The 13,296-nt window shown below is 36.7% G+C and overlaps 2 protein-coding genes across 3 annotated transcripts; one reads left to right on the plus strand and one right to left on the minus strand.

Annotated features, from left to right (window-relative positions):
* Nucleotides 1–1,318: 1,318 nt before the first annotated feature.
* Nucleotides 1,319–5,872, minus strand: churc1 (churchill domain containing 1). 2 transcript variants are annotated; one of them, XM_052099072.1, is made up of 4 exons: nucleotides 5,639–5,872; nucleotides 3,785–3,854; nucleotides 3,627–3,697; nucleotides 1,319–1,896 (listed from the first exon to the last, which is right to left on the minus strand). In XM_052099072.1, exons 1-4 carry the CDS (start codon nucleotides 5,675–5,677, stop codon nucleotides 1,804–1,806), a joined length of 273 nt encoding a protein of 90 aa, XP_051955032.1. In that variant the 5' UTR covers nucleotides 5,678–5,872; the 3' UTR covers nucleotides 1,319–1,803. The 2 variants fall into 2 exon arrangements, with proteins under 2 accessions (XP_051955032.1, XP_051955031.1); XM_052099071.1 differs by having other exon boundaries at nucleotides 3,785–3,920; nucleotides 5,639–5,851.
* Nucleotides 5,873–6,056: 184 nt separating this feature from the next.
* LOC127624169 (uncharacterized) lies at nucleotides 6,057–12,677 on the plus strand. Its single transcript, XM_052098868.1, has 12 exons — nucleotides 6,057–6,420; nucleotides 7,493–7,554; nucleotides 7,633–7,836; nucleotides 8,924–8,981; nucleotides 9,272–9,333; nucleotides 9,412–9,612; nucleotides 9,805–10,647; nucleotides 10,930–11,158; nucleotides 11,246–11,300; nucleotides 11,534–11,682; nucleotides 11,913–11,973; nucleotides 12,155–12,677. Exons 1-12 carry the CDS (start codon nucleotides 6,346–6,348, stop codon nucleotides 12,229–12,231), a joined length of 2,076 nt encoding a protein of 691 aa, XP_051954828.1. The 5' UTR covers nucleotides 6,057–6,345; the 3' UTR covers nucleotides 12,232–12,677.
* The last annotated feature ends 619 nt before the right edge of the window (nucleotides 12,678–13,296 follow it).

Genomic DNA, 13,296 nt, shown 5'->3' on the forward strand with positions numbered 1-13,296 from the left:
ATGTTGTGACAAAATTGTAGTTTTTTTCATTTAGTATGGTTTCAGATTAATATATACACTCGCCTAAAGGATTATTAGGAACACCTGTTCAATTTCTCATTAATGCAATTATCTAATCAACCAATCACATGGCAGTTGCTTCAATGCATTTAGGGGTGTGGTCCTGGTCAAGACAATCTCCTGAACTCCAAACTGAATGTCAGAATGGGAAAGAAAGGTGATTTAAGCAATTTTGAGCGTGGCATGGTTGTTGGTGCCAGACGGGCCGGTCTGAGTATTTCACAATCTGCTCAGTTACTGGGATTTTCACGCACAACCATTTCTAGGGTTTACAAAGAATGGTGTGAAAAGGGAAAAACATCCAGTATGCAGCAGTCCTGTGGGCTGAAAATGCCTTGTTGATGCTAGAGGTCAGAGGAGAATGGGCCGACTGATTCAAGCTGATAGAAGAGCAACTTTGCCTGAAATAACCACTCGTTACAACCGAGGTATGCAGCAAAGCATTTGTGAAGCCACAACACGCACAACCTTGAGGCGGATGGGCTACAACAGCAGAAGACCCCACCGGGTACCACTCATCTCCACTACAAATAGGAAAAAGAGGCTACAATTTGCAAGAGCTCACCAAAATTGGACAGTTGAAGACTGGAAAAATGTTGCCTGGTCTGATGAGTCTCGATTTCTGTTGAGACATTCAGATGGTAGAGTCAGAATTTGGCGTAAACAGAATGAGAACATGGATCCATCATGCCTTGTTACCACTGTGCAGGCTGGTGGTGGTGGTGTAATGGTGTGGGGGATGTTTTCTTGGCACACTTTAGGCCCCTTAGTGCCAATTGGGCATCGTTTAAATGCCACGGCCTACCTGAGCATTGTTTCTGACCATGTCCATCCCTTTATGGCCACCATGTACCTATCCTGTGATGGCTACTTCCAGCAGGATAATGCACCATGTCACAAAGCGCGAATCATTTCAAATTGGTTTCTTGAACATGACAATGAGTTCACTGTACTAAAATGGGCCCCACAGTCACCAGATCTCAACCCAATAGAGCATCTTTGGGATGTGGTGGAACGGGAGCTTCGTGCCCTGGATGTGCATCCCACAAATCTCCATCAACTGCAAGATGCTATCCTATCAATATGGGCCAACATTTCTAAAGAATGCTTTCAGCACCTTGTTGAATCAATGCCACGTAGAATTAAGGCAGTTCTGAAGGCGAAAGGGGGTCAAACACAGTATTAGTATGGTGTTCCTAATAATCCTTTAGGTGAGTGTATATATATATATATACATACATACACACACACAATGGAGCATTGTTTTCTAGTTTATTTAGACAAAGCATACCAAAAAACAAACAAATCTTGGGTGTACCATCTTTGCGGGTATTCCATCTGCCTAATTTAAATGTGTTCTTTATACTTTTTTTGAAGTGAAAGCCAGTATAAGCCTACCTGTGTTACAAACTGCTAATCTATTCAAACCAATTTTGGTAGAACGTTTCCACCAACCAAGATTAAAACATCAAAGGATGATCAAGGGGTCTTGACAACCTTGAGGAGCACTTGTTCATATTATGACTCATGTATCTTTATGAGTCAGAGCAGTACGGTGTAAAAGAAACTGTTAAAAATGGTAGAAACAAAGAACACAATGGATCCTGCGATATATTCACCTAGAGTATATGTATGCCGTTCTCCAGTGCTAACCTATGCAAAACTCTGCATGCGTCATGGCTCCCTCAAAACATTCATAACCATGCTAAGAGAATGTCCCATCTCTGGCTCAGTGTAAATACTCTAGAAGAGAGGTGCTGTTTGCCTGGGATCATCTGGCAAAACACTGATGGAATCCTCTGCCTTTCCACACAACATACACAACATTGTGTATTCCTGAAAAATCAAAACAAAATTAAATGTGACTGTTAAGTCAAAACATATTCATTTAACTCACCCTTTAGTTTTTATTTTCTATAACAATATTCCCCCCCTAAGGCCCTATTTTCTATCCTTATTTTCCATTCATCGGTTTCCATTAAAGGTGCACTCAGTAACGTTTTGCTTATGTCATCTTGGACTTACAGTGACACCTAGTGGTGTGAATGCAGCATCATTCAAAATCAGAAGTTTTCAGTTATAGATGCTATTGTAGAAATTCACTTTTCACAATCAGCCATGATTCGTTTAATCCAAGAGTGGAAGTGTCCCATAACAAGATGGTTACTGAGATTAAGCGAGTTGTATTCAGCTGGTCATGAGATTCAAAAATGGCAGCCCCCATGAGGGCACCCCTGCCCCATGTCATATAGCTTTTTAAGGTTACTGATATGATTAGAGTCCTCATCTCATGTGAGTGGTCATGATCTTATATATATATATATATATATATTTATTTTATTTTTTTTCAAAATTACAATTCATTTCTTTAGGAGTTAATATTTTTTAATAGGGAAAAATGAGTGCACCTTCAAGTAAAACTTTTTATTTGATAGATTTGATCTACTTTATGAATTCTATTCACCACAGCTACACTCTCCACCACCTACATAATAACATACCCTACTTGTGTAATGTAAATGGCATAATTGTATTGTACTGTAAGTTGTGTATATTTTTTTTGTATGAGTGTTTTTAGGGCAATTTTATGTTCCAGTGTTTGATTTTTATTAAAACAAACAGATTTTAGCTTTTCTTTTTGTTAAATAATGTTTACATTAAAACTGACATAGAAACTCTTTGTCAAGCCTTAAACATTTATTTTTTGTCATTTTCAAAAGCCTTTTGTGTATTGATTTTATTGTTTAAGCCTTGTCCCAATACCAGGCTTTCAATATTAAACAATGAAAATCCATTATAAAAAATACAAATGCTAAAAAAAAACATGACAATCTAAATAATGAGAGAAATAAATATAATGCATTCAAAGATTTATTGTGCGAAAATGGCTACATTGAAATGTTTTTATTTTATTTTTTATTACGACTGAGTTGTGGCTTCATTTCCTCCACACAATTTAGTCTCTAATGAGGTTTTTCTAAAGTTAGTGTACTTCACAACAAAAGTGTCAGTTAAGAGCAAGCTTGAGATTAAATATGAGACAAGTGATGTTTAAAGAAAACAAAGAAATTTCAAGGTAAATATAAATTGTGAGCAGAACTTGTTTTGGCTGTAATTTTGCCAAATTATGCAAAACAATTAAAATAGTATCTGTGTGTATTTAGTAGGATATACAAATATAAAACTATGAAAATAGCCTTCGTAAGACAAAGGCATTGGCCATTTTACTTCAAAAACTTTAAGAATGCCATTTCCATCATGTCATTTAGACTACTGATTTCAATTAAACAGAATACCGAATTTGAGATTTAGTGGAAATGACACTGGTAGGAATTTTCCTGAAATAAATGCATTTCATCTCATGTGGTGCCTGTACATACACTGTTGGATATTGTTAGTTGACAAAAAACAAAAACAACAGTGAGTGTGATTTAATAATGAGCACTTGATATGGCATGTTTACTGTGCCCTTAGAGCAACCATCAAGTCAAATTCCTACATGCAACTTACTTTTCCAATAAAAGGAAATTCTGATTCTGCATTGTAGAATAAAGGACGATGCTCACCTGATAGTCATCCACCACAGTGAATGTGTACTCATGTCTGGCTATAACATGATCACAGTTCTTGCACATATCTAGGGAAAAAATAAAGGTTACTCATGAAGTTGCTTAGAGATGTTTGGCATTCATTGAACATTCTATGTGCAGCAGATGTGACTCACGAAGGTAAGTGACAATCTCCTCCTCATCCTCATTCACCAGAGTCCTGTCACTGATCAGTACAAAGTCCCGCTGGTGACAGTTGGCACAGCCAAGAAAATTAATCAGATAAGAACCATTCTCAAGACAGGTATTACCCTATGCACACAGCAAATTAAATGTACTTTTAATATAGATTTACAGGCAAAAATATGATTAAACATGTTCATTTACATAATTTATTTTCACCAAGGGTGAAATATTCTTAGTAGCATTTACAGGAAAAATGTGTACCAAGCATTAGCAACCCAACAAAGCTCAACCTAAAGAAGCTGTGTGGCTGGTAAATGAGGACATTTAACACGACGAGGCTGGGGGAATAGATCGAAATGCAGTAGTGTGAAATGTGCTATCAAATGCTGTCTCACTCTCAACAAGCATAAATGTGAGTAGGTAAATGCCTATTGAGATAAGCTTAAAAAAAAAAAAAAACAGCCTTGAACAAGGAGCCAATTGAAATATAGCCTTGAAGGATTTGTTAAAGGGATAGCTCACACAAAAATGATTGATGATCTCTCATCATTTACTCACCTTCGTGCCATCCCAAATGTGAATGACTTTCTCTCTTCTGCAGAACACAACTGAAGATTTTTTAGAAAGAATATTTCAGCCCTGAAGGTCCATACAATACAAGTGAATGTTGACCAAAACTTTGATGCTCCAAAAGCACATAGGCAGCAAAAAAATAACCCATATGACTTCAGTGGCTTAATCCATATCTTCATAATTGATATTGTAGGGGTGTGTGTGTGAGAAACAGATCACTATTTCATAATTTCTTATTGTACATCTCCACTTTCACTTCCACATTATTCTTCTTTTGTTTTTGGGTGATCCGTATTCTTCATTCATATCACCACCTATTGGTCAGGCCGGTCAAAGGTGGAGATTTACAGTAAAAAGGACTCAAATTATGGGTTTGTTCCAAGACTTAGTGAGCTGCATCACTGTCTCATGCCTACAAAAGACAGCTCTCTAATATTGCAGTATCCTAACTGAAATGATGCCTCATAAGAGACCGATTTGGATTGGAAGGCTATACATAGGTGGCAGCTCTGCACATCATTCAAGTAGTGCTCCGCACTCACAGCGCACAGGACAGGAGACTTGACTTGCAACTGATTTCAATACAGGTGATACCAGCGGAAAAGAATTGAGCATAAATATGCATAGCTCACACACATTTTGGGTAAAATAGTCCAGAATTTTTTACAATACCTTTCAGTATGAATGGTATGTTTATAATCTAAATGTATCTCACCTCATCCACCATCTTGGATTTATTTTGCTGCTGAGCTCATCACTGTGCATTCTGGGATCGCATACCCATACATACCTTAGAATTGGGACAAAACGAGGTATTTTAGAAGGCAGCATAATTAAGATACCTACTTTTTAGAATAGCCTTTTCGTCTGGAGCTTGCCTATGTTGTCTCAAAATGCTGCCTCTCTGGAGGATGTCACTATATTTGAGAACAGACCCATTGATCTGTTTCTCACCCACACCTATCACATCGCTTCTGAGGACATGGATTTAACCATTGGAGTTGTATGGATTACTTTTATGCTGCCTTTAGGAGCTTCAAAGTTCTGGCCACCATTCACTTGTCATTGTATGGACCTACAGAGCTGAGATATTCTTCTAAAAATCGTAATTCTTGCTCTGCAAAAGAAGGAAAGCCATAAACATCTGGGATGACATGAGAGAATATGATATTATAACTATAACTGTTAGACTAGTTATGCAGTTCCAAAGCTGACAAGAGACTAAACTGTCAACAACCAAGTGTGGCGATCAAAAATTATAATGAACTCACCCTGTCAGGATATTCTTTCTGCACACAACCAGTGCACATTTTTGGTCAAACATAAATAAAACACACAGCACAGATGAGCACTGAAGTGTGGGATACTTCCGTTTTCGTCTTACTCTCTGAAATATGTTTACACAATCGGTCAGTGGTGGCGCCCCCAATCGGTAAAATATATTACAATCTAATCTAACGAGGGTGGCAATTTCTGTTGATGCAATTTCTCGAAATAGCGTATGTCTCGATGTTGCGAGACTTTTTCTTTTTCAATCCAAAATATGTGGAACGAAAAAAGTAAATAATCATCCTCGTGAGACGTCAGTTACGTCAAAGCATTTGTTGACGTCAGAGAAGGCCGCGCCAATGGCGTTAGAGCATTGTCATTTCCGCTGCAGTCAGCGACTTATTATTTAGCCAACACGCGGAGAGCGATCTTATGACTGTCCGAAAACTCCCGAATCATGTTGCTATGGAAAGGTTGTGTTTGTCGCCAACATTTCTGAAGATCAAAATGCGATGGGGTTAATACTCTCTCACACGATATGATTCTTTCAGCTTGAGCAATTCGTCGGAAAGTCCGCACAATTAAAAAAGATACCTAAGCTCTGTTTCATAAAATTGCCTTATAATATTTGTACATATATTGAGTGTTTGTGGACGAGAAGTTGCACTGCTGTGGTTTGCGCTTTGTTTTTATTTGATCAAGAACAGTCATGAAAAACAAAAAGAAGACGACGGACGTTTATAAGAAGACATGTTTTCTCTGCTGTCAAGAATACGGACAACAGGTTGGGCTGTTTAGTTGAACAATTCTTCAATTCTGTTTAACAAAATACTGTTTTCATGCTAGAGTGACAGGACAGTACTACCTTCCCTTTAAGAATCGACAGTATAATGGTTCCAGGTTGAGAAATAACGTTATATTTCAGGGGCATTAAAGGTAAACAAAGACATGAAAACGACGTTGTTTTCTGATGTGATGTAGATTTGTGCTGTGTATTTTGTTATGCATTACTTTGATTTGTTCTTTTTTTTCAGTTGTACTCTTTAAGAGAGAGTTCACCAAAAAAATTAAATTCTCTCATTTACTCATCCTCATGTCATCACAGATGTGTATGGCTTTCTTTAGCAGAACACAAATTAAGATTTTTAGAAGAATATCTCAGCTCTGTTGGTCCTTACAATGCAAGTGAATGGTGACCATAACTTTGGTGCTCCAAAAGCAAAGTCAGGCACAATAAAAGTAATCCATAAGACTTCTGTGGTTAAATTAATGTCTTCAGAAGTGATATAATAGATGTGGGTGAGAAACAGACCTTTACTGTTATTACACACTTTCATATTCAGCCAACAATGTAACAGAATGAAGAGCAAACTACAGATTAGGCATGTAACTGTGCACTATTTACCTTTTTTGTCATTTATTAGGTGATGCCACATAAAATCGTGGGAAATGTCATTTTTTTATTGCTCACATCATTGTCTCTTAAACCAGCTAAATTAGTAACATTTTTGTCAAGGTTTATTGCTATTCTTTTTTAACAGTGGAAAAATTGTACAAAAGTTTAGTTTGTACAGACTAAACTGTACAAAATCATATTTCACAAATAAAACTGAACTATTACCAATATACATTTTTTCCCACCATGTTCCTTTAATCCACAACAGTATGTTGTTCAAAACTGAACCTTTTGTGTTGCATGGAAGTAAAGTCATACGGGTCTGGCACGAAATGTGGGGAATTAAATCATTGCAAAATTTCTGTAGTCGGGTTGGGTGCACTATTTCTTTAAAATGTCAATGTTTTTATGTGTATGGCTATGTTGTAGACCTTTTCCTTTTTTAATTTATTTTCCACAGGATGTTGACGAACATATGCATAGTTATGCTCACCATCTGGCAATTGAGGAACTCAAGGGCAGGTATGGTACTATAAAGCATTGATTATAACATCAATTTTGGTATAAAAAGTAAATAATGTAACTCTTTCTTTCTGACAGTGAACAAGTGCATAAGTGTTGGGCCTGTGATATATCCATGATGGGACTAGAGCAGTACAATAAGCATATTGCCACTAATGAGCACAAAAGCAATCTGCTTAAATTCCCACAGAAAAGATGTACACAAAGTCTTCTAGTGAATTACATTGTTGAACTTAATGATGATGAGCGTAAAGCCCTTTATGCCAAAAGAGAGCTACACAGGTAAGCACAATGTCATCTCACACATTCTAGACATCTGTCTACATGATTAAACATTTTTTTTTAATGTACAATGTTTGAGTGGATAAATTACTTTTCTTTTTATATTTTTTATAATGATTTTGATCAACTAAGATCAAAATAGGCAAGTTTTCATTATATACAGTTGAAGTCAGAAGTTTACATACACCAGTTGAAGTCATTAAAACTAATTTTTTAACCACTCCACAGATTTCATATGGGCAAACTATTGTTTTGGCAAGTCATTTAGGACATCTACTTTGTGCATGACATGAGTATATTTTCCAACATTTGTTTACAGACAGATTGTTTTACTTTTAAAGATCTTGTTTGGAGAAATGTCCTCTTGTCTGATGAATCAAAATTTATCTGTTTGGCCATAATGACCATCGTTATGTTTGGAGGAAAATGGTGAGGCTTGCAAGCCGAAGAACACCATCCCAACCATGAAGCATGGGTGTTGCAGCATCATGTTGTGGGGGTGCTTTGCTGCAGGAGGGATTGGTGCACTTCACAAAATAGATGGCATCATGAGGAAGGAAAATTATGTGGATATATTGAAACAACATCTCAAGACATCAGCCAGGAAGTTAAAGCTTTTTCGCAAATGGGTCTTCCAAATGGACAATGTCCGCAAGCATACCTCCAAAGTTGTGGCAAAATGGGTTAAGGACAACAAAGTCAAGGTATTGGAGTGTTCATCACAAATAGATTGTGGGCAGAACTGAAAAAGCGTGTGTGAAGGCAAGGAGGCCTTCAAACCTGACTCAGTTACACCAGTTCTGTCTGGAGAGAATCATGTGGAAGGCTACCCAAAACGTTTTACCCAAGTTCAACCAATGCAACCAAATACTAACAAAGTGTATGTAAACTTCTGACCCACTGAGAATGTGATGAAAGAAATAAAAGCTGAAATAAATAATTCTCTCTACTATTATTATGACATTTCACATTCTTAAAATAAAGTAGTGATCCTAACTGACCTAAGACAGGGAATGTCTTCTACGATTAAATGTATGGAGTTTAAATGTATATGTAAACTTCTGTCTTCAACTATATATCCTTTTAGGGACAAACAAAAAGGTCTGAAGAGGTGTTTTGTCTGCCGTGATTGTTTTCCTGAACAGGTTAGTAATTTGGTAAAACGTTGGTTTTTAAATGCTAAAGTGCTAAAGAAACAGGAGAGTAAATCTTATGCATAGTGTAATATAATACACTTTCAGTAAATTCAAGCACCCAAACAATAAGAAATACACATTTATGATGTGATTACAGGGCTGCAGGTTTCATCTAATCATTCACTACATACATTTTTTTGCATTCCCAAATTGAACATATTATGGAACACTGAGGCTGAGCGCATGGCTATGGACTGGCCCAATATCTGTTCTTTCAAATGTACCTTCCTCTTTCACAGGAAATGGACACCCATATGCACAATATGATGCACCATCAGGCAATTGAGCAACTCATGGGCAGGTATAGAAAAAAATACAAATTGATTGTCATGTCCTGTATTAAAAGGAAATTGTGTAAAATGAACACTTTTCTTCTTAGTGAACAAGTACATAAGTGTTGGGCCTGTGATGTATCTATGACTGGACTATGGCTGTACAAGAAGCATATTGTGACTTGTGACCACAAACAAATGCTTTTAAATCTTCAAAAGAGAAGAAATGATGGACAAAATGAAGTGGACTACAGTGTTGAAATTGATGATGAGCTTAAAGCCCTCTGCAACAAAAGAGACAAAAAAAAGTAAGCTTGTCCGCTCATACTCAAGACATGTTGTTTTATGTTTTACTGCAAGTGTTTTGTGTGAATGATGGTTGATTGACTAAACTGGGTTGATCATGATTGAATGGGCTTTTTAAATGCATTTGTCAAAAATGTTATGAATGGCAATAGATGGTTGTTGTAAGACAGAAGACTTGTTTTCTTTCTTGTAAGAAATTTGAAAATGCAAGCCAAATTTCTCAAGTGGATGGATGCAAGGGCAAAATTTAAGAATGCCAAGATTAAAACAAGTGTGGAGTTCACAAGTAACAATGTGCCATCATCTTCCAATCTCAACTCCTCTTGGGGAAAGTTAGAACCGAACGTTGCAGCCTCCATGCAGCTGATCCACAAAATTCCAAAAAGGAGAATAGAGGGCACACCTGATATGGATAGTTTAAGTGGTACCCTTGTGAAAAGACCTTGTCTTGAGGTTCCATCAGAGAATTTATCACAAGAAATGTCTACTTGTGGCACATGTCCCAGCCCTGATGGAAAAGTGTCCAATGTGTGTACAACTGAAAATGAACTTGGTGTCTCTGCTGAGCCTATGTGTGCCCCTGAAATGGTCAGAGGAGATGAGTGTCATATTTCTACAATGCTTGGGACTATTCCTAAATCATTGGACAATCAGGGTCATAAAGACAAGCATGTCAAGAAAAAAGGAAGGCCTGTCAAAGGATGGATATCCAAACAATCTATTAACCACCTTGACCGTGAGAAGAATATAGAGGAGTCCTGTTCAAGTGATGTGATCTCCGCATTGAGAAGCCATAAACAAGGAGAGATTAAGTCAAATTCATTGTTACAAGCTGTGGATATAAGCACATTAGCAGAGAATAGAAATGAGATGGTTCCTTCTGAAAATAAACAAGCTGCTGCGCTGAGCTGCTCCTCAAGCCAGACGGAGCTCAACAAGCCCAGCTGGCGAGCAGCCGGAGGGGTTTCTTCACTACTGAGGGGCAAGTGTCTTCAAACATCCAAGAGCAAACTGCAACAGGAACTGGACAATTCAAGGTGAATAAATAATTACTTTCTGACACCTTATGCATCCTGACCTGTTCCACATAAGCTGATTTGAGTGCTATATGCTTAGGAGGTTTGAATTTGGTCCCTCATGAAAATTCTTTATCTGATACTAATTTTTTATAGTCTGTTGCGTTTTAACATAAAACTTAAAGGAAAGAGATCAAGAGCTTGTTATTATCTGACACCAAAAGGTTAGTCATTGAAGTAGAAGAAGAATTGGCCTTAGATGAAGGCCAGCTCCTTAATATCTCTTTCATAAATTCCCTTTAGAGAAAGCCTTCATGGACAAAAGCCATACGTTTTCCCTGTTTCATCTGAAACTTCACTGGCAAAGAGGTTTGAGAGTCCGACTTCAGGAACCTACAATACAGATGATTGCCAAATAAAAGAGAACTGTGAAGAAGTTCAGCCTCATTATACAGTGTGTGTTAAAGGCACAGAACTGAAGGATCTCAACTGCTTTGAAACTGCCTCTTGGCAAACCAAGAGGAAAAAAACGGTACTGTATGAGAGCTTTAGATAAAAGTTGTAAAATGTAACTCATTTACAAATTTATTGAAGATTTATTTGTTAATTTTTGTTACAGAATATTTCAAATACTATTCAACTGAATCCTAAAACAAACACATCATCTAAAAAAAGTGAGTGTACACTTACAGCTTTAGTTCATGTTTTTAATCAAAGTGTAATTATCTCCTCTAGTAATGGAAGGAAATGAAAACATAAATACAAGGTGAATGGGTACATTGTAAAATGTTGGCCATTACACACAACTTTATAGTAATGATTAATTTGCTTGATTTTAAAATTATTGAGTGCTTATTTGATCTTTCAAGTCTCAAGATATTGATCATTGTGTGTATATGATTTTTAGAGCATCTGAATGAATTAATGACACAGTCTTTGAGAGAAGAGGAGCTGAATAGCTCTTTGGAGAATGTAGGTGACCAGCTGCTCAAAGCATATTCCACCCTGCAGTACGCTTACACAGAAGTTCAGCATCTTCTAGCAGTTAAACAACAGGTGTATATGCTGCATTAATCATTGGAAGCCCATTTTATCTTAAAACGTTTTATAACCTGTAGTTTAAAAAAAAATATATATATATAGTGGTTCTGACTAGCTTTGCTAAATCTCTTTTCCCCAACATCTTTTTCTAAGCTGCAATCTGTTTTTGGTTTCCCCCACAATGTTTTGTTTAGCCATCGAGTATAAACAAATTAACCTAACAATAGTAATTCTCTGGTTGTCAGGTGTCCTCAGAAATGGGATTTCTCAGGACAAAGCGCATAAAGATCCTGAAGGACCTGAAGAGTAAGAACCCTTTTAGTATATTGACTACATTTTGTTTAGTTATGAGCTCATGAAGTGGGCACAACAGTATTCCCATTGAAGCAATTCAGTTCTTTGCTGTTTAAGATACCAGATTATCATCACATGATATTTATAATTCTGCTTATTTATTATTTTGAATCTTTGCTGACGCTTCAATCAGATACCAGCGATTCCGACACTTCAGTTGGAGAGTGTTCCACATACTCAGACCAGCAGGAGACCCTAAACGCCTCCTAACAACTTGGTGAACATCAGAAGAAAGATTTCTCTTACACACCTAGTGAGCCTTGCTGAGCAGCTGTGCCACAGGGCCCAATTCCAGCAATTACCAGTATCTTGACTGTGCCCGTCTTTAAATTGCAGCACAAAATTGACCTCTCCAAGCATGCATCTCATCTGAGAGCACTGGCTACATTGTAAAGACAATGATAAACCAAGATTAGTGCAGTGATCTACCTTAGAAGAGTAAGCAACCCATGCCAAGAAATATACAAACGCTTTTCATAAAAAGTGTCAGTTGTTATGTATTACCTTTTGATGTTGTGCACCTATTGAGGAAATAATTTTAAACAACTTGATCAAATTCTGAAAAAGTATTATTCAATTCACTTTGTGCTATACTTCTGCCAATAGTCTTGTGTGTAAAAAAATGCAGACTTTAACCAAAATGTTCAATAAAATTGTGCAAATTAAGTTCTTCATTTGTTGGATATCTTCCATACCTAAATTGTATTTTATTAAAATGTATTTGATGCATCACATCTTATTTTGATTTTCGACATTGCTATTCAGCAGTTTGATACAAGTAGGAGGCCTATAGCTAAGGGTGAATCTCACAAAGCCTGTCAATGACATGCTGAGGGAAAAAATACTCATTTTGAAACCGGAACATGTAGCTTCACATCTCATCACATACCAATTTGATCATTTATTGTACTATTTTGTGCTGTTTGTTAATGCTCAGAATATTATGGATATGTTAAGCAGTGGAATGGAAAAATAGGCCTATTGTGTATGAGGTCAAAGAAATCAATCAATAATCAGACCCTTTTACAAAAAAAATAACTCATGTGTCACTTACAACTGTCTTTTGAAAGGTGGAAATGGGAAACAAACACTGAATGCTATGTAGAGTGTGGCTGGAACAGCAAGTGGCCATTCTCTGGACTTTCCAAATTAGCTCATTTTGCCCATAAAAGCTGTGGGTAATCTATTTATGTATGTGTGTATATATATATATATATATATATATATATATATATATATATATATATATATATATATAAATTGACAATAGTTTTA

This window comes from Xyrauchen texanus, chromosome 30 (genome assembly GCF_025860055.1).
Source record: "Xyrauchen texanus isolate HMW12.3.18 chromosome 30, RBS_HiC_50CHRs, whole genome shotgun sequence".
Classification (NCBI taxonomy): domain Eukaryota; kingdom Metazoa; phylum Chordata; class Actinopteri; order Cypriniformes; family Catostomidae; genus Xyrauchen; species Xyrauchen texanus.